This window comes from Trachinotus anak, unplaced genomic scaffold (genome assembly GCF_046630095.1).
Source record: "Trachinotus anak isolate AG129_WGS33_773 ecotype Australia unplaced genomic scaffold, CSIRO_AGI_Tana_v1 ptg000011l, whole genome shotgun sequence".
Taxonomy (NCBI): Eukaryota; Metazoa; Chordata; class Actinopteri; order Carangiformes; family Carangidae; genus Trachinotus; species Trachinotus anak.
In genome coordinates this window covers 27,786,619-27,808,219 of record NW_027273862.1, presented here as the reverse complement: position 1 = coordinate 27,808,219, position 21,601 = coordinate 27,786,619, and the positions used below count along the sequence as shown (strand labels likewise).

General features: G+C 40.0%; 1 protein-coding gene across 1 annotated transcript; it reads right to left on the bottom strand.

The window, feature by feature from the left end:
* Nucleotides 1–1,001: 1,001 nt before the first annotated feature.
* LOC139628140 (sodium/potassium/calcium exchanger 1-like) lies at nucleotides 1,002–20,635 on the bottom strand. The gene is made up of 9 exons (XM_071489527.1): nucleotides 18,494–20,635; nucleotides 16,736–17,890; nucleotides 13,828–13,995; nucleotides 12,622–12,730; nucleotides 7,597–7,739; nucleotides 6,268–6,549; nucleotides 5,294–5,383; nucleotides 4,513–4,679; nucleotides 1,002–3,478 (listed from the first exon to the last, which is right to left on the bottom strand). The coding sequence occupies exons 2-9, from the start codon at nucleotides 17,714–17,716 to the stop codon at nucleotides 3,229–3,231; spliced, it is 2,190 nt and encodes a 729-aa protein (XP_071345628.1). The 5' UTR covers nucleotides 17,717–17,890; nucleotides 18,494–20,635; the 3' UTR covers nucleotides 1,002–3,228.
* Between the last annotated feature and the right edge of the window lie 966 nt (nucleotides 20,636–21,601).

Sequence of the window (21,601 nt, the reverse complement as noted above, 5' to 3'; positions counted from 1 at the left end):
TCAAGTTATTCTGTTGAGCAACACTTGGTAGCGTTGAAAACATAAGGCAGTGAAGAAGACTGCAAGATAGAAAACATGGATGTAAACAATGCAGGATTTTAACTATTTTGCAAACCGTTTTACTTCCCGTTTACTTCCTACATCTGTCCGGACGCCTCGTTTCTATTGGCCGCGCTTGTGTTCGTCACAACGCGCAGAGGTCGACCTTTGACCGCGGCTTCAAACCATTACGACGCGGCGGAAGCAATTGAAAATAATGTGTTTCAGAGCGCAGCGGTGCCACTGCTGCGTTCTGTCTGAAAGTAGTTTCAACGTCAAGGCGTTTTAGTGAGAAGTGGTGAATGTTAACTTCACAGGACGCCTGAACATTAACACATTATAGTCAGTCTCCATTGTCCTTTGCTGACATGCTAAGGTTGCCATGCTAAACCTAAGCACATGACCCTACTAACTTGTTTACCAAGTGCTAGCATGTTAACATGCTCCTAAATACTTGATGCTAAAGTTAGCATTCAGCTTAAAAACAGCTGAGGCCGCCAAAATACTTCAGCACCTGAAAGTGGCCCAGTGAAATCCATTTGCACATCCTTACAAAATAGGTGGTGCTAGGCTAACTGGTGACATGGAGGTGGTGGAGGCTCCACACAGGGACATCTTTGGGTTTTTGGTCTTTTTTTGGTAGATTTGTGTTAGTTTAAACTGAGCTTTGTGACTTTCAAACAAGAAATATTTACAGTGGCTCTGGCCAAGGGGCCCCTGATCTCTTGGGCCCCTGGGTCCCCACCCTGTCAGCCTGCTCTGACTCCATCTGAAGGACTAGTCTGTTTTATTGAAGACGTTTTTTTAGTTAGTTTTTTTTTTTTTATTCCTCCATCAGACCAAACTACACTTGTTGGATGAACAGTGCGTTGGTCTCAGTGTTTCATCCATCCAGCTTTTCGCTCTCTGATGTCAATCACCACTAAAGTCACCCACTCTTGTTTTTCAGCACACAGCTCCAGTTCACTGTTAAAAAAATAATTTATTGCAGCAAGGAAGTTTAGTCTGAAATATTGACAGTTTTCCTATCAATAATACACGTTTGCATCCACTTCAATCCAACAACAGCATTTAACGAGACACTAACAGCTGACAATGTGACACCTGTTTACCTGACACACATACAAATCACTGTTTCTCTGCACCACAGTCGACGCAATGAAATACTGTTTCACACAAAAACTGTCTTTTACACACTGAACATGAACAAACACTAGTTTGAATGGTTGAATACAGAACAGAGTTTTAGGGATACAGCTCAGAAAATACTGAACATACAAAACTGAAGTTGCATCCACTGATTTTGAGTTGCTGCACAGTGAATCTGTACCATCACTGCTGGAACGGACGTCATGTATTTAATTAATCTATGAAAGTCACCTCAGGAATGCTCCATAAGCATTATGCTCACAGTGTTAAAAGGAAAAATCCAACAACAGTCGCACACTGTGACCTCTAGACAGTGGAGATGTACCGTATGTTGCATCTGTGATACTGTTTTATCGTTCGGTGTATTTATTTTTCCGCTGTAAATATGTCCACATATTTCCAGCAGCTGCTATGAAGTCAGAAAATCTATCAGTGATCTGAAACAACAGTTTGTGATCTGGATAAAAGGCAGAACATTGTTTGACGTGACTTTATGTAAAGGATTTAAACAACAAAAGCAAATACAAAGTGATACATTATGGGCAATTAATATATGCATTTTTTTCTATAACGTAGTTTCTATGCTAATTTCTTCTGGATGATTGATTCAAACTTTACATTTGATCGGATTTTTTGATGCATTAGATTTAATATGTTCTTGTATAATATTTTGTGTGTACTTTTTGACATGGCTCTTCAAATTAAATTTGCTGAGAGCTGTCAGTGCAGTGTTGAGAGCTCTCTTGCTTTTGGTAAGCTCTGAGCACCAGCTTTACATCTTTGTTGCATTTTGTAAATATGTTGTCAGAGAAGCTTTTAGCAAAATTCAATGGTGCAGTTAGCCTTAAAGGATAACTCCTCTGCTGCACCTGTAACCACGATCAACAGGGCGTCTTCATGGCCTAATGGTTAAGGCGCATACTGCATAACTGCATCGTCCGTGGACTGATTCCCAGCTGTGAGAGTCATTTCCCTCTCTCTCTGCTCGTTTCCTGTCTCTCTATAGACGATCAACTGTCAAATGAAGTCAAAATACTTAAACAAAATCTTCAAAAGACAAACACAGTTTGGAGCACACCTCTGCACCACTGAGAGGTTTCATGAGGAGAAGTTAAACCACTAAAGGTCAAAGCAAAAAACAGATTCTTTAGCTGCAATGTTGCTCTTTAAAAGTGTTCATACATTTTAAAAACATGAGCAGCTGTAAGACGTGGAATAAACACCAGCTACGTTGCATCAAACTCAGCGGACAGTAGCTTTTCTGGAGCGTTGATGCTCGTCGGAGCTGGGAAACAAGTGGGACGTTGTCGTGTCCTGATTTGTGGGCTTACATAGAAAACAGGTGTTTTTATATGTGTCACACAGAGTAAAATAACTCCTGTGGTGGCTGGAGTCAGACTGAGAAAACCTGGGAAACCAATCGATTTCTTGATATGAGAATCAGCAGTTTGCTTTCTCATCAAGACAAATCACCTCTGTGCACATGACACAGTTCAGGCCTCTGCAGAAATGCATTCTGGGAATGTAGCAGACATAAGTGGAGGATCATTTTGCCTCTAAGATCCTTTCCTCTTTATCCTTTTATTATTTATTTATTTATTACTTTTTTAATTTCTTTTGTAACTGATATGGACCTTTGTGTCTGGAATAAAGTAAATAAAAAATATACATAGTGACACTCAATAGTTTATAGGTGCACATTTATAATGATCGTAGATCTAAAATATGACACTGTATTGTGGAAGGTAAATACGGTGCATGAAGCAGGAAATGGGGAGTGATTCTAGACAAAGTCATCATCAAGTAGCTGCTGGAAAATGTTAATCACAGACTAGTTATGTGAAGTGGTGCTGAGGTTGGATTTTTCCTTGAACATCACTGCTTGTTTAGTTATGTGTTTCTACGTGTCTACTCTGTGCCGGGTCAGCCTTTTCACATCGGGCTTGGTAAAATCTAATCCTACGTACAGTACGGATCCTGTCTGGACGTACTGAGTCGTGCACGGCGGGCGCTGCCTGCTCCCCGCCTCGGCCTGTCAGCTCAGATTGAAATTGGGCAGATGAGGATGCGATCCTCCAGCAGGACGCTGAGGACGAGGAACACGAAGTACAGTACGAACATGGTGAGGCCCAACATTCGGCTCATCTTCCAGCGGCAGGCGGCGATGGAGATGATGACGAAGAGGAGCATGAGGAAGAGCAGCACGATGGCGCAGAACAGGCCATTGGAGCTGACGGTTACCGGCTTGCCGTTGTTCAACAGAGTGTAAATGAGCCACGGGACCGGCAAACTACAACCAGAGAGGACAGACGTGTTTCTGTCAGGTTTACAGTTCATATACAGTTTATGTGACCAGTGAAAATGGATCCATTTATTTCACACTTCCTTATACTTTACTATATTTCAAAGAAAAATCTTATGATATTATACTGTATTTGATTTTTTTTTTAAAGAAGAAATAGTAAATTATGCAGCAGGTAAGTGGAAAGTAGTTCATAAATAGACATTTTACAAGTGGGTTCTTATAAACTTCCACCATCCTTTCCTGTCGTCTTGATAAATTTAGTATAATGTCAGTTATTTTCACAGTGCTAATTCTGTCAGTTCACCAAGAGTTTTTGCCTTTGCATTTTTTCAAAATCAACACTTCCTCCAAAGATCTCTACATTAAAATTCTATTTCTGTGTTTGTCATTGTAAAACTCATTTCAGCCACGTAAGGGTGAGCTGTACCTCTGCCCCAGTCTAAACAGGAGACTTTAAGCACTTGTTCCAGGTGATTTTTTTAATTTCTCTTTTTTCTGAACATAAGGTACATATATTGTGTGTTAGCAGTTTTTGTGACATTACTATCATGTCTCTCTTTTGGCTAGAAATGTAATTTAATGAATAGGTTACACTGGATGTATGGGTTAAATATAGGACTTTCATGCAGGAGACTGGGATTTCAATTTCATTATATTTATTGAGTTATTTTACTTATTATTTTCATTTTATAAACATATTTTCTATTTTAGATCTCTTTCTGCCCGAAAGCCTCAAATGCAAACTTCTCCCACGTGCAAAAAAAAAAAAAAAAAAAGAAGTTTTTACTTGGCTCTCAGGGCTTTAGTAGACTTTAGTAAACTTTATTTTTTCACAGGCTCTTGTGGCTGAAACGAGTTTTACAAAAACAAACCATTTTTTTCCTCTTGCATCTTTCAGCAGTATGGTTTAAAAAAAAAAAAAGTGTGAAAACATTATTTTTGTTAAAAAGGAAAACTTGAGCAGGAGAGTGTTGAGTAATAACTGTTGTGCTGATGAGGCTGATGAGCCTGTCACTCACCCCACAGTGATGTCAAAGATGTTACTGCCCACTGAGCTGGACACCGCCATGTCGCCCAGACCTTTCCGGGCCACGATCACACTGGTGATCAGGTCAGGGATGGACGTCCCGGCCGCCAGGATGGTCAGGCCCATGATCTCCTCTGAGATGCCCACGGTCTCACCCACCTGTTCACAGAAGATGAAGACAGGTGTCAACATCAACACACAACAACATCCTCAGTGCGACTTTAAACTCAAACAATCCATGAATTTATTGATGTTCTGAATATTAGTGAAAAAATTACCAAAAAGAAAAATCAATAATATCAATAATTCATCAATCTGAAAATTAGATTTTAAAGTTGTCCATTGTAACCTTGTCATCGCTGTGAGTTTGTCAGATCACCGGTGCAGGCTCAACAAAGATTTGTATTTTTTTATTTTTTTTTTTACATATTCTTACATATAAATAAGACATAATGTCTTATTTTGTGAGCTTTTTCTGCTGGTGAGTTTCCAGTCTTTATGCTAAGCTAAGCTAACCTGCCTCTGTGAAGTGAATTTCCCAAACTGCAGAATTTTGTGCTGGAGTTATAAAAAGATAAAAGATAAAAAATACTTTATTGATAATTGTAGGGGACTGGTGTTGTTTTTAAAATGCAATTAGTAAAACACACATAATTCAACAAAAGAAAACAGCACACAGAGGCAGCACCTAAAAACTTTACCCCTGACCTGTTGTGTTTACACTGTTTTCCATCTTCACTGTGAATTTCTGTTAATGTGACGTGTCAACCAACCTGATGAGCCCACCAAACCATCAAGTAGGAGAAAACTCCGATCCACATGATGGAGCCAATAAACGACATGACAAAATATCTCCTGGACGCCTGGAAAATATAAAAGAAGATCAGAACATCAGCTGTTCAGAAGAACTGCTGCAGAGCGTTATGACTGGTCATAAACATCTGGAAACAGAGATTTGGATCCAGATGTATGAAGAGTGCTGCTTATTACACCCTGTTAAACTGGTTTTATGCAGCGAGTGGGGAAACTGAGGACAGTCATTCACAGTGAACAATAATGTTCTCATTATAAATATCATATAGTTTCTTTTTTGTATTTTATTTTTTATTCTTTTGTTTATGAAATAAATAAATAATAACCATTATAATTTCAGATCAAGGTGACATCTTCAAATGTCTCATTTTGTTCAACCAACAGCTACAAATCCAAAGATCTTTTATCATGTGCCCCCCCCCCAAAAAAAAACATCCTCCTATCCTCCTAACAATCCTCCTATTTGAGAATTTGACAAACATTTGAGATTTATGTCAAACAAATACTATATCAAAATGAAAATATTTGCAGATTAATTTTGTATTAATCTACTAAAAGATGAAATAACCTAATCTAATTGTTGCTGCTCTAATAGATTAAAAGAGAATTAATCTGAAACTATTCTGACAATCAAATAATCATTTTAGTCATTTTTCTAAGAAAAATGTCAAATCTTTGATGATCTGAGGTTCTCAGATGTGACATTTGCTGCCTTTCCTCATCTTTCTCTGCAGTAAACTCAGTCTCTGACTTTTCAACTGTTTCTGTAACTGAGATAGACCCATTTATTCTGGTGAAGTTAACCTTTAACAACCTGTTACACTGGATCAGTTTGGTTAGAGTTACTTGTCATAAGATCAACACCACTAACAGTTTCTTACTAAAGCAACTGGATGCAGCTGCACAGTGAAGCTTAACGGCGGTTCGTACTCACCAGGTTGCGGACGTCGGGCAGCGTGAGCCACAGCGGGAACACGATGGGGAGCAGGAACAGGTAGGTGGCCTGCTTGCGTCTGGTTTCCGGCCACTCTAAAGACAACGGCTCGTTCTCCTCCTCCCCTTCCCCCTTTTCCTCTTCGTCTTTGTTTCCATCGTCATCATCATCATCATCATCATCGTTATCACTCTCACCAGAGTCGCTGCTTTCCTCCTCATCGCTCTCGCCTTCACCGCTGCCCTCTGAGCCACCCGACCCCCCCGCGGGTGCTGCTGCCGCCTGCGGGGGAGGAAACAGACAGTGTTTATTATCTTTAACAAAAGATCTGGACACATAGTGACAAACACATAAAAAGCTCACTTAGGAACCGGGAACTACCGATTGTTCATGGAAAGTTTTTGGGTTTTTCAATGCTGCACCTTAAAGTAAATTCAGTGGGGGTCATTGTATCTGTGTGGCAGCAGAAATCTCAGAGATGCACATGAGAACAAAACCATGGGTCCATCCCAGCACCCTCCAGTTTTATACTCGCACTCGTCTGCTGTGTGTCTCTGAACTGTGCCTTCTAAAGTTTTATTATGCTCTTCATTAGGGCTAAAATTCGTAATGCATTAAAATAAATAAATATGCCACTGCAATTTTGTTTACTTCCTGTGTGGGCGCTGGCCTGTGACACTGCGGGACTCATCCCTGCAGCCGGAGACGAGGTAGCTGGAGACGGACACAAGTGGTGAGGGAGTTTTAGGTGGAAAATTTGAATTTAAAAAGCTGCTTGACAGAACTATTTTGAAAACAAAATATGCAGAGTTTGCAAAGCTGAATTTAGTTTTCATTGCCCTATAAGAAGCTTTAGTCTTTAAAGGGATTAACTGCAATTAATTCATTTCAAAATGTTTGATTAATTAGTTAATTTTTAAAATATTTATTTGTTGCAACAGACTGGGCTAGCACGTATATGAAACTGATTCACTGTAATTCTGCAAATAAAACATGATTCCAGTTACAGGTGGTGCTTGATATTGTTAAATGATGTTATACAGTGTTGGAGTCAGAGTGGGATGGTTTCCAGCTCTGTCTTAAATTCACAGAATCATCATGAGATGATGTGAAACCTCAGAGTGAAAGCTTCACACAGTTATTACAATATGCTGAGAAAAAATTAGAAATTGCACAGAATTTCATAAATTTGTTGTAAACACAGATGCACATGTTGTCGAGTTAGTAATTCTTACAGCCATGGTTATGGATGCATTAAAAGTTTAAATGAACGTGTCTGTCGCTGCTGTTTCCTGTGTTTTCCACTATCAGGTGATCTTCTCCGTGTACCTTTGACTCATCCGGCTGGTCGGACGTCTTCTCAGTCGTCTCCTCTGTCTTCGGAGGCTGTGAGGTGGACGGCTCGGCCGCGGCCCCCCCCGGTGGACCAGCGGCAGCAGCAGCCTGTTCAGACTTCGGCTTCTGATCAACATCTGGAGAAAGAGCGGGAAGATGCAGGACGATGAGGGAGTGAGTTTGAACAACACCTGAATAAACTCACCTTGTTCCATCACCATTTACTGAACTTTTGAAGCTGTTATTCATTTTTTTTAATATGATTTGGTATCTTCTTAATTTAACAATCTTTTTCCTCTTTATATGTATTTAACTATTGATTATTGACTATTGTCGGCTGCAGTTTAACCTCCTTATTCTGTCTGTTCTTTGTTTTATTTTTCTGAGTCATGTATTTAAGTGTTCTTCTCTTTCTTCTTTAGTTATGTTCATCAATTTCCTATAAATTGTTATCAACAAAGCAGCTTCTGTTAACCTTCACACCCTCGGTGTTTTGTGATGATCTAAGAGTCGAAAATAAACTTTGCAGTGCTGAGAATTTCAAATGTGATAAACCCGCTCGCAGCCTGGTGAATTTAAATACGCAAACAAGTTTCCTTTAAAAAGGAAGCTGGAAAAATTCTGCTCACACTCTGACAGTGTCGGCGCTGGTCTCACTTTTTAACAAAACTTGTTTACTTCACACTTTGAGGCAAAACAAATGAAAACTGTAAGGATAAGACGGCAGAGTTATTATGCTGTGTGGGCTGGTGTGAAGAGCCAGTGGGAGTGATTGGAGTGTTTGGAGATAAACATGCTCCAGACATGGAGGAAAGGTGCTTCAAACACACACAGAGTCCCATCTGCATGTTAATCCTCGGGCTGATTGATTGGGGCTCGTGGAGGCCTCTCCAGCCTCCCTGCAGCCTCTCTCTGCTCTGCACCTCAGACTCTGAAGCACCTCATTACTCCACACTGTGATGCACAAACACAGACTGAGAGGCTCCGCTGATTGTGGAGAGCAACCTCCTTCAACCCCAAACCATCTCTGACCATCGACAGATAGACAACCAGCCTCTTATGGGTGCTGCATGTTCAGCACATGAATTTCAAAATAAAATATCTTGCAATATAAACCAAAAATGCCACCAATCGTTCACAAAATAAAACATTTACTACAGTATCAAGAAGGTGCAGAACTACAGAACAGGCCTGTTTGTTTAACAATAATGTTGCTGGAAGCAGATAAATGCTTTAAATGTTTATTAATGGACATAATTTGTCACCAAACTTCTCACATGAAAGCGTATTTCATATGTTTACACCTGTATCTAACTACAGTATATCCTCGTTGACTGTTTATACAGCAGCCTCCACTCACAGGAGCCAACAGGTGTTGACAAATACATTATAATACATTAATAAACACTTAAAACTGTGTCCAGTATCTTATAAATCATTTATTTAATGTTCCAACAACTTAGATTAATTAAAGCAAAATTAAACACAAAGACATTTCACATTAGGCTACTGATCTCTTTCAGTTTTGACACAGGGCTAGCAGTTTCCACCTGCTTCCAGTCTTTGTGCTAAGCTAGGCTAACACACTCATGAAAGCTGGTATCAGCTGGTTTGTACCTTTAAGGAAAGCTGTTAAACTCACCTTCAGAGCGCCGCTGCTGTGACTTGCTCTGTAATTTGCCCGTGACCGGGATGTTCAGAGGCTTTACTTTGTTCTTTGCTGAAATTAAGACAAGCACGGCTCATACAAGTCAAATGTGAGGCCCGAGATAAACTGTACGTCTTCCACTGAGTCGGCATGACTCTGACCTTATACCCACACACTGGCCATTTGGTGAGAGACTGGTGCAGAGTAACTAGCTTCACCGAGCTTTGCTGGATGCTAAAATGTAAACCTTTACCCCTCCAGATTGTTGTTTTTATTTTTCCTCAGAGGAGAATGGCAGATTGTGTGCAGACTAAATCTGTATGTCTCTTTACTCTTGACTTTTATATTTCTGTGTCTGGACTGTTTCAAAAGCAGAAATTGTTTTTTGCTTTATTAATAAATATGGAAGGAAAATGTGGGACAATGTTCATATTTTCCCTCTATTTTGCAGATATTTTTGATGCACTTGTGAATCCTACTGCCCAGAGTTTTCCAAACAGCCGGTGTGTGAAAAAGGTCAGTGATCTTCACAACCACACAGAAGCAACCGGATGCAACAACACACAAACATGAAATCGACCAATATAGAAAAACCACCATCTAAAATAAACATGCAACCATCCACAATCAGCTCAGAGACGTTTCTGAGACACCACGACAACAGACTGGGAAACAGATACGTCACAAACATGTCTTACCTTTCCTCTGCACTGACCCCTCCCCTCTGACATCACCATTAAAGGACGTCTCTGATTGAGAGACAGAGTGAATATCTAACATTATTAGTGACTCTTTAATCATATACAACTAGCGATGCAGATGAAATCAGAGTTTTCTCTCTGAAATCTATTTTTTGAAAACTGTTCAAGTGTGAAAGTTTGTTCTCGTGTTGCCTTTTTGGCTGAAATTGCTAACAGGGTTGGATGTGAACGCAGCGCAGCTTAGCACCAAATGAACGCAAGAATGTACGATCCCAACAAGACACAACACAAACAACAGTGAGGCGGCCTCTCGTCTGGCTTTTCTTGGGCCGGGGGTTTTAAGGGCCCCTGTGATGGCTGCCTCTACAATAGAAACCAACAGCAATCTGAGTTTTATTTAACTTTTATGTTAATGCATCATCTACATTTTAGTTTTGCTGGTGCTGCAACCAGGGTTTAGTCCGTGTAACAGGTTTCAGTTTAGGGTTTTGAGGGAGATCAACTCGAGTCCTTTCGAACTGTTTTGTTCCTTCGATGGTTCGTCAGTATTTTGTGATAAATTGCTGTTTTCCTTCAACCTCTCGTCCACTTTCAGCTTCAGTTAGTGATTTCCTACATTTTATCCAACACCTTTCAACAAAACTGCACCTGGATGCTAAGAGGTTGTTAGTGAAATGAATTCTGGTCCCCTTTCTCAGGGGGTAAGTGGTTAAACAGCAAAATGGAAGCTTCACCATGATGAACTAAAAGGCTACAAATACATATCAGAGACGGATAAACACCAGTAACCATAACTGATTTATAAAACATGACTAAAATACTTATTAACCATTGATAAACCCATTCGTTACACCTTGTGAGCCCACTGTAAAGAGTGAATTAAACAGAAGAGAAGGTTAACTGCACTGTAAATTCAGACTGAGGTATTATAACTGAAACTAAAGCTGATCCACAGACTTAGACCTGATATCTGGGTGCACCACAGCCTCCTCTCTTCCTGTCACTTCAGAGATCTGACTACTCCGTTATCTGTTGCTCCACATCTGAATTTATGTAACTGAAAATGAAAAAACAAAGCAGAGGTGCGGTTATCTGGAAGCTTCATTCAAGACGCTGACAGTTAACCACAGTAATGACTCTCGAACCAGCTGCATGGGGCTGGTCTCGGCTCGGGGCCCACCGCTACACTAGCTCCCTGGAGATAAAGAGCTTGGTCGGCCAGCACGATGGCTCTTATCCAGCTTTTATTAGCCTATATTGAAAAGCTGATTAAGGATCAGCTGTGGCCGAGCGCTGTGAGAGCGAGGAACAGCGACCTGGTGAGTTCGAGGACATGCTGAAGGTCGCTGTGGTTCATCACGCTAGCCTGATTTAAAGGAGGGGACGGGAGGGACAAAGCAGCACAGAGCTGAGTCACCGCCGGCTTCACTGCAGCCTAGAGCTGAAACATGAATGATTCGCTGACAGAAAGATAACTGATTAATCTTTCAGTAACTTTTCATGCACTTTAATCTAAAGTTATTTAGCATTTATAGCCAGTAAATAAATGTTTATAACCATAATGTAGTGTTTATCAGTGTAACTCCTCCTATGGAGACTCATAACTTAAGCTGCTGTATAAACCTGATGGAGCTGCAAAATCTATAATAATCAACACAGCAGCAATATTAACTGTTTGACTATTAATGCACATATACCAAAATCTAACAACTCACCAGGTGCAATAATTAACACATACCAACTGTACAATATCCCATATTTGTTATATTTAGATATATTGAATTAATAATGTAAAAATATAATAATATAAATACATATTCTATTAATATCTATTATCTTTTTTTTAAGTATTTATTTACATTTTGCAGTTTCTTATCTTAACAACAACACAATGTAGCAACTGATTCTCTCTTTTTTTTAAATTCACTTATTGTTGTGATGACGAGGATGTTCTGACAGCCCAGCTAAAGCCATGACACTGTTTAAAACCCATTTTCAGATTTGGCGATTTCACTGTTTTAAAAAGAAATCCTACATTCACACTTGGTGCAGACTCCACTCACTGTTCAAACACATTTTCAGACTCATGAAGCCTTTATTCTATTTGTGAGAACACAAACAATCAGGGATTTCACTGCTTTTTGCTTATCTAGACCACATCAGCTCATGTTTGAATCAAAAACCACTAAACCTAGATTTGTCAAATCTGGATTAGATTAACAAAGACTGATGGTCCCATGATGTTTTACTACATCCTTCATTTTCCATGTGTTTCCCAGGACTGGTGTATCTGGTCTAAAAGTTTCCAGGATGGTGGGAACCCTGATAACAGCAGGTAGGTAGACAGCAGAGACAGCACTGCCTTTTGCTTCATTTTGCTTCCATATTCAGAATTTTTGGGGGATATATTGTATTATTAAATAGTATATTGTAGTTGATGAACAGAGTAAGACATGCAGACTTACAGTATTTGGTTGTTTTATAAGGTGGCCTTTAGGTACAAAAAACATTTCAGAAATCTCCGGGGACAGTTTTACCTTCTATGTGCGACCTTTTAAATTTCACAGGGACTTTAATATTTCCATCATCGTTTTGCCTCAAACACCTCCACCACCAGGCTGCAGGTTTTATCTTGTGGCTGCAGAAGCCATTGTCGGTTCTGGTTGTTACCTTCTCCCAGAGGGTCCAGCGTGTGGATCATCAGCTGGAAGATGGTGCTCCGCAGCGACGTGTTGTGGAGGGAGGCCGAGCTGCCGCCTCGCTGCAGGACAGGACGTACCTGCAAACCAGCAGGCACACAGTCAGGAATTAAACTTTAGCATTCACACCTTTCAGGGCCAATATCAACACCAATACTTTTAATTGGTAATAGCTGACATTTCCAGCTCATGATCACTACCTGACAATTTGATGATGAAGTTATGATGAACTGTTTGAGAATACAACAAATGAGAAGAAAATCAGCAGCTGCAGCAGAGAAGAAGCTGCTGATTGGATGCAACGCCCGGCGACCACAGCAAATCAAACACACCTGTCATGCTGCCTGACCAACAGGTGCATGCTGGTTCTGGCTAAATGCTGAAGTTAGACGTTGGATCCTTCAGCTGTGTTCTTTGTTCACCGTCAGTGAAACTGGGAAGGAGAGAGGCTGAGTGGACTGGTTATGTTTTACAGTGAGAATGAACAAGCAGAGAAGTTGGATTTAGAGCAAATTATGGAGACTTTGTGGTTAGCTTCTTTTGTTGTGTTATTTGCATCAGTTCCTAAAACAACATTGTATAGCTGCTTTAATATTAGCCGTATGTATCAACTGCATTAGTGTAAACACTGGATTTTATCTTGATGTAACTTCCAGCAATTGCAGCCATGTCTGTAGTTCTTTGCACCAAGTCTGAGATATGGTTGCTGTCAGAAATCCCTCACATCTGTTGATGCTGCTGTGAACAGTTTTTCCCTCCTACCTGCCTGTAACAAGAGTTTAAACCATATGATGTAAACACAGCATTAACCTGAAAACGTCTAGAGCTTATAGGAAATGATGTTTGTTTAAAAACTTAAATACTGAATAAACAATATTAGTTTTTTTTCCAAAAGATTCCCATCTTATTGTTGAGATAGGCTGTTCCAAGGCTGGATTTTTAGTACTTTCCGTTGCAGAAGTAAGACTTGTACAAGTGAATTTAACACTTACTACTTTATTTATATTACAGTTTCTTTACATGAATAAACAATAAACAGAGGATAGAAAAATGTTTGTCACTGCAGGTTTTTAAAAGTGCGTCTGAAGCTGCAGTCAGCAAAGAACCTCTGACATCAACCTACTGATGATCATCAGTCTAACTCCTGTTAACAACAACAATAAAATCGTTTTCATACCCTGAGTCTTCCTTTGTCGTCTTGTGAATCTGATGGTAGTTTGCTGTGCTGAGGGGTGCTCGGAGGCGGTTCAGGTTCTGGTTTGGATTTATCTTCAGCTTTTGGTGCAGGGGGAGCAGCAGAGGGAGCAGCAGCAGGAGGAGGAGGAGGTGGTGGAGCTTCACTCTCCTGTAAAGTCAGGGACAACCTGATCAGACAGCAGCGCCTCAGTAATTCAGTAATTTTGTTTGTTCCACTGTGAAAATATTCAATGTCACACAGACATTTTTGTTCAGATTTACAAAAATATTTTGGTCAAATGAAAAGTATGAAAAGAAGAAAAAGTAAGAAGAATTTCAGGTTGAGTTAAGAAGAAGCAAAACTAGATGCTAAAAGGTGTTTGGCTAAAACACGACGGATCGAGCTGATGTGACTGTTGTGGCGATGGATGACAAATGACGTGATACATGAGGATATACTGTAATAACAATAATCTTGATACTAACTAGCATCAGAATCCTGAGGCAGCTGAATTTTCCTCACAGCTGAAGTGTGTAAGCATACACATCAAAATAATCAATCAAATCTTTACTTATAATATTTGTTTATGGTTTAGTTGATTTTGTTATTGATTCAGATAAAGGTAAGTCAAACAAGTGTTTGTTCACCCGTGGCAGATGAGCCAATTAATCAATCTGTTGATCGACAGAAAAATAATCTGCAACTATTTTGATATTTCAATAAACATTTAAGTAAATTTCCAGTTAATAATTTAAGTTTTTGTCCGTTTTATATGATCATCATTGAAAACTGAACATCTTTCGGTTTTGGGGGCTGCTGATCAGACAAAACAAAGCACAGTGGGTTTCCAGAGTACTGTGATTTATTTAATTTAATCATTTATTTTTTTAGATTTTAGATTAAACGATGAATCAAGAAAATAATTGTCAGAAATCAATAATCAGAGTATTGCAGCTCTGAGGTCTGGACCATTTCTTTTCTACCTAAGAGAAAATTCTAAGTGCAAGAAAACTGATTAATGCATCAAGTTCTCTTAAATCCCTGGTACGTGCCACTTAAGAACGAATCTGTTCATTCGAGTGATTCCTGCGTGAACCCATTGTCTCTGCAGCATGAATTTTAATGCCTCATGTTCTGAGTGTATTACTGCATATTCAACAGGTGTCAACAGGTGAGAGATAAAACATAAACATACCCAAGACTGTGGGAAATTGTTAAAAATGTATTAATATGAATAAAAAATCCTGAAAAAGCATAAATGGACTTCTAGTATTTCTGGGCTGTTCGTGTGGCTGCAAGCCTCATTACATTCAGTGTGATGACTGAAGGAGCACACAGTGACTGCACACATGCTTCAGGCTACCTGGAGGAACCTGAAATACTGGAACACAGTTCTGCATGTTAATTACAGGCTCAGACATTTACTGCTCTCTGTCAGCTGCAGAAAGCTGTTCTGTCTGCAGAAAATAAACCTTTTAAAAATGCATTATTCCTTTGTTTTCAGGGGTTTTTTTCTGATTCTAAATGAAATGACGTCAGCATACTGATATTTCAGGGCTGTGACACAGAAACAGAGTGACATTATCATCACTTCATCAGTGTGACACACTATCTGTGACACCTGGAGTCCTCTCTGTTCAGCATCATCAAAGGACTTTACACAAATACAGGCTGTCACCTGCTCAAACCCACAAATCAGTGTCCCTCTGTCACTGTGTCTGAGCAGGCAACAGTCCCAACTGTGAGGAGATGAAAGGAGAGAGAACACACTGTGTATAGATGGAAGTTGGTTCGTAACAACGGTTCTGCAGAGATGTTTTGTCTTTTAAAATCAACACCTGCTGGAGTTAATTCATACTTCAGGTAATTTTAGAGAGTAAGGCTTGTGTTGTTCTGTCTCTTTGTCTGTTGTCAATGATAAATCCCAAGTAAAGACCAAAACCATTGATGCAGTGCATCTCCAAATACTTGCTGATTTCCCTGCGCTCTCAGTGTGACTCCGCCCCAAATCCACTGGTTCTTACTGAAGACGTCTTTAAAATCAGCTCACAAAGTAAAAGCAAAGTAAATTCATTCATTACAGAGGCTGGAAAACTTCCTAAAACAGCTGGGCAGTGTAACTTAGTAGAAGCAAATACTGCATTAGCTGGGGACTATTTTCAGTGGTGGATTAATCCACATTTACTCTTCTAGCATTTGATGCACTGGTGTGTTTTTACAGTGTAGATCTGTGGCAGAGGAATAAGCTGCATCAGGCTTTGACTAAACACACAATACTTGTTAGATGGATCAATTCATTGTTGGCTTCGGGCTTTTAATGGGATTTGCTGACAATAAAAAAAACAAAACACACGATACCACCAGACTTCCACTTAAAACTGGGCTGAATTGTAGTTCTTGTTCCTGGTGCACTGAAGAACCATGGAAAATTAATCATTCGCATTGAAGCTTAATTGAATGGTTTATATGATTTTGCAATGTGGTTTATATCAATGAAAGTAAAACATTCTTTTGTGATACTGATTTCAACTAGGGTAGCAAATGATACTTTGATCATCAATTGATCTACCAATTATTGGCTTATGAAATAAAATTTTTGGTCTATAAAATGTTAGAAATTACCGATAGAAAAAGCAAAAGTTTACATAGTCAAATCCAAAACCCAGATATTCAGATATATATTCACAACTACAAAAACCAGAAATTATTCACATTTGAAAAAGCTAGAACTACTGATGTGGCCCAGATGTAGCAGTTCACATCTGTATTTAACTATTAAATAAACTTTAACGGTCACAGACTGATGGTGAGGTTTGGCTTCTACAGCCTCAGTGGGAACATTAAGCCCGAACACTCAACTTTTAAGCTACAGTTTCCCCAGATGTGTCCGAATGTGAAACCAACTGACCTTGTCCGGCTCCTCTGCGGACCACACCTTGACGATACTCATGTGCTTGTTGAGCTGGCTCTTGACCGCCTGCTCGATCTGACTGTTGAACTTCATGAAGCTCACGTAGCTGACGTAGCCCAGCACCAGCAAGATGCTCTCCCACCACAGGATCATGTTGTCCAGGAAGAAGATGATGAGCATGATAAGGTCCAGGATGTAGAAGGTCACGTCTCGGAACAGGGGCCACCAGGTCAGGTGCAGCATCTCCCGGGAGAAAATGGCACACATGCCGATGACGAAGAGGATGTTGAAGACAGCTGAGCCCACGATGGTGCCGATGCCCACGTTGCTGTGGGAGATGAAGACGCCGATGAGGGAGGTGAAGAGCTCAGGGGCAGAGCCTCCAGCTGCCATGAAGGTGGCTCCGGCCACGTCGTCAGAAATCTCCAGGCTGACGGTGATGACCTCCAGCGCGGGAACGAAGAACTCATCGCAGACGATGGCCAGGGCGACAAACATGTAGGTCATACCTATGATGTGCAGGACCACCCAGCCTTGTTGTCGCTGCTCCACTGAGAAGATGTCCTCTGGGTAGTCACCCTTCCTGCGAGGGGGCTGGAGCGGGGGACGTGGGGTAGCTGTTGTGGTTGATGGCGGTGGGGTTGTGGTAGGAGGAGGTTTGGGGGGTTGAGGATCTACGTAGATACACTGTTCGATATCTGTCCTGTTGACGATTATCACCAGAGGACGTTTGCTGCTCTCAGGTGAGACAGCCTCCTCCTCCGTCTCATTGGATGCCATCACCTCCCGAATGCTGACCTCCACAACATCATCACCTCCCTCTGCTCTGAGAGCGTCATCCATGTGCGCGGCGGCTCGCGGCCCTGACAGCCTGGCTTTCAGAGTCAGAGTGTAGACGAAACACAGCAGCACACCTGAGATGAAGAAGAGGACACGACTACGCCTGAGTCTCCTCCTCAGAGGCGAGTGCACGTTCATTGCCCTCGTGGTCTCGACTCCAGACAGGAAGCTATGTCAGATGCATATTGCTATTCCTTGATAGTTCCAGCACTGTTGTGTGGCGAGAAGACACCACTGACAGAGAAGAGACACACACACGGACACACAGTGTGTTTCATCTTTTACAGCTGGCTGCTTCAACCTGTGGAAGGGCTGGAAACAGAAAATCCACACAGCTGAAAATCACACCATCATGAACAAGTGTGTGTGTTTTTTTAAGTCCTCTGCTTGCATAGTGGCAGAGGCAGATCTACTGGGGAGAGAGGTGTGTGTGTGTTGGGGGGGGGGGGGGGGGGGGGATGCAGACAGACACCTGTTACTATGACTACATAATCACACAGGCTTTGGCTTCTCACAAACAGAGCCCATTGAAGACATGTTAAACATGTTAAAACGGCAGGAAAACCGTCAAAATAAAAGCATTTCATTTAATTCGCCTGTAATTACTTTGTGTTAGCGCGTCTGCGCAGGCTCGGGAAGAACGTGATGAAATGCGTGCACTAAACGATTAATGTAACAGTAATTAACCCTCCAGACAGTGCATCAACAGATCCATGATAATAAAACCGCTAAATCTCTGCAGAAAATGGCGGTTTGAAGTTTAATTGCGGAATAATTTGAGGCCAGCTCAGATTATCTAATGCAAGGTCGACGCAAACTGTTCGTCTAGATTCTTTCACCAGCTAAAAATAAAGACAAAGGGACAATAAAAACCAGTGAGCAGATGTGTGCAGTGAGTGTTGGAGCGGGTCTTACCTGTGCCGCCGGCTGCTTGGCCCCCTCGCCGCCGCGGACCGTCCCTCCAGCTGTGCGTAACGGACGCAGAGATGCTGACTCCGGTTTTTGGGGAGCTACAAGGGCGCACCGCATGTCAGGGCTTGAACGAAGCTCAGCATAATGCTGCTAAGAGGATTAGGAGCCAAACACCTCTCACCTTCCCTTTCACACATAACTCTGTATCAATACACCAACATTCAAAGTGCTGTGCGGGTCGCAGCCGCCGGTTTGAGGTGAGACCTGGCTGACGCCTCCGAGCCCGGCGCCGGTTCCAGCAGAATAATGCACCCACATGTGCAGAGGCTGGCAGGAGGAGCTCGGTCCTGATGCTGGCAGCGGTCAGGTGAAGCCTCATTTGTAATACCGTGGAGAATTCATTTTATTTCCCTAACAAACCTACATTAATAAATTTACCTAATAAAATGCAAACGTGGTTTGCTGTGTGACAATATTTTTGTGAAAACTTATCCTCACAAATATTCACGTCAGTTTTGAAATGTGATGTGACAGTTTTGTGACTTTGCTCAGGGTTAGTGAACAGAGTTTGGACTGTTACTCAAGTAGAGATGGATCAATGAATAAAAAGCCTAGGACAAAAAAAGACAACCCCACCACAGCCCCACCGCTGGGTGACTGTGGGACAGGACACCTGCTGGGTTGGACCCAACCTAGTGAGTGAAATCAACCCTACTGCTGCATTACATGCTACCCATACATGTGCTTACACTGGGTCTCATTGCCCTGATACTTTTATATTTAATAATAATAACTATAACAACAACAGTTGTGAACAATTATTAATTATTAATTTCCCCAAAACATGAAAACACACACTAAAGAGGGAACTGTGAGTGTGCGTTTTATGATTTTTTTTCCACAAAATTTTTTTTGTGGAAAAAAAGTTTTCATGTATGTGAAAAAAAAATGTAGGGCTACATAATATACAGTACACCATGTGCTGGAGCAGGTGGGGAGGCACTGCTTGAGGTCAAACAGGAAGAAAACCTTGAAACAAACATCTACAGCCACCAGCAAAGAGTGTGTTAAGACGGCCTGCGCTGAAATAAAGGTGAAGATCATCTCATCCCCAAGGCACAAAAAAGGCCAGAAGGGTTGATTGGTCTCTGAATTGTGTAAATACTCAACCATATTGGTTCCCACCTGTTAATTACACACAAGTCACTTAGCGTTGCAATATACATGACATTTAAGTTATCAAGCTTATTTTGTGAAAGTATCAAAAATGCAAAATGTAGAAAACCATGCAAACATTGTATAAACATTTCAAAATATGTCTAAATGCAAATAAAAAATAAAAACTTAAGTTAATTTGAAATACAACACGCCAGATCTAAGGCATATTGTTATATGAATACATTTCATTGTTTGGAAGCTCCTATTCATAATTACACAGGACACAATGAACATCCCTGCTGCTAATTAGAAGAGCTGTTGAAAAAACATGGGAACAATTTAACATCAGCAAATTCATGCCCCTGTGTTTCAGAGTATGAGGCAGTGCTGTCATAAAATCGGCTCCAAATAAAATAATTTTAAAATCAGAGTTATCTATGATGATGGGTCAGAGAAAAGGATGTTGCACCTCCTATTTTGTGTGAGGGACTGAGTCACGAAGATAAGATGCAAGTGAAGGAACCAGGGAGACAATTTATGGTAATGAGAAGCACACTGAATTATAGGTTAAGATCCTTTGTGAAAAATACTGATGAAAATGTGTATTAAACTGGAAAAAGGTGATTATATTTTATTCAGGTAAAAGGTGGAATATTGTTGATTCACTGAAAACAAATTAAGAAAAATTTATTTGAAAGCAATTCAAAACAGTGTTGTCTTATAATTATCCTGTTATTTCTCCTCATTCTCTTGCAGTTTCTCTTGCAGCGTGCTATCAGCTAATTAACATAAAAAAAATAAAATTAAAAAGAATTGAAAAGAAATATTTTTAGATAATTATGTTTACATCAGTTATCAAAAATAAACAATTACAGTTTTAGCATTTTTAATTTACTTTTAATTCATATATTTTTAACAATTAACATTCTACCTTTGTTAGCATGCTAATAAAGGTAGAATGCTAATATATGAATTAGTTAATGTTCTGTTAGCATGCTAATAAAGGTATGCTAATTACTATATGACGCCCTGTATATTAAATGTTAGGTGTAGCTGTACTGTTAATCAAATTAATTAGCTAATGTTCTGTTAGCATGCTAATAGAGGCAGAATGCTAATATATGAATTAACAAATTTTCTGTTAGCATGCTAATAGAGGTAGAATGCTAATATATTAAATGTTAGGTGTAACTGTAAAAATACTGCTAATCAAATGAATTAGCTATTGTTCTGTTAGCATGCTAATAGAGGCAGAATGCTAATATATGACCCCTGTATACTAAATGTCAGGTGAATTAGTTAATGTTCTGTTAGCATGCTAATAAAGGTATGCTAATTAATACATGACGCCCTGTATATTAAATGTTAGGTGTAACTGTAAAAATACTGTTAATCAAATGAATTAGCTGTTGTTCTGTTAGCATGCTAATAGAGGTAGAATGCTAGTATATGTCCCCTGTATAAATGTTAGGTGTAACTGTTAAAAAACAGTCAGTTAAATGAATTAGCTAATGTTCTGTTAGCATGCTAATAAAGCTATGCTAATTAATATATGACGCCCTGTATATTAAATGTTTGGTGTAGCTGTACTGTTAATCAAATTAATTAGCTAATGTTCTGTTAGCATGCTAATAAAGCAATGCTAATTAATACATGACGCCCTGTATATTAGATGTTAGGTGTAACTGTAAAAATACTGTTAATCAAATTAATTAGCTATTGTTCTGTTAGCATGCTAATAGAGGTAGAGTGCTAGTATATGTCCCCTGTATAAATGTTAGGTGTAACTGTTAAAAAACAGTCAGTTAAATGAATTAGCTAATGTTCTGTTAGCATGCTAATAAAGGTATGCTAATTAATATATGACGCCCTGTATATTACATGTTAGGTGTAGCTGTACTGTTAATCAAACTAATTAGCTAATGTTCTGTTAGCATGCTAATAGAGGTACAA

What these genes read in the sequence shown, in the direction of transcription:
- LOC139628140 (XM_071489527.1), bottom strand. Translation starts at nt 17,716, where the DNA reads ATGAACGTGCACTCGCCTCTGAGGAGGAGACTCAGGCGTAGTCGTGTC. An exon ending in ACGACAAAGGAAGACTCAGG is followed by an intron (nt 12,731 to 13,827) that starts GTATGAAAACGA and finishes GCTGGTTTGCAG; the next exon opens with GTACGTCCTGTCCTGCAGCG. An exon ending in ACCAGCCGGATGAGTCAAAG is followed by an intron (nt 6,550 to 7,596) that starts GTACACGGAGAA and finishes CCTCCCCCGCAG; the next exon opens with GCGGCAGCAGCACCCGCGGG.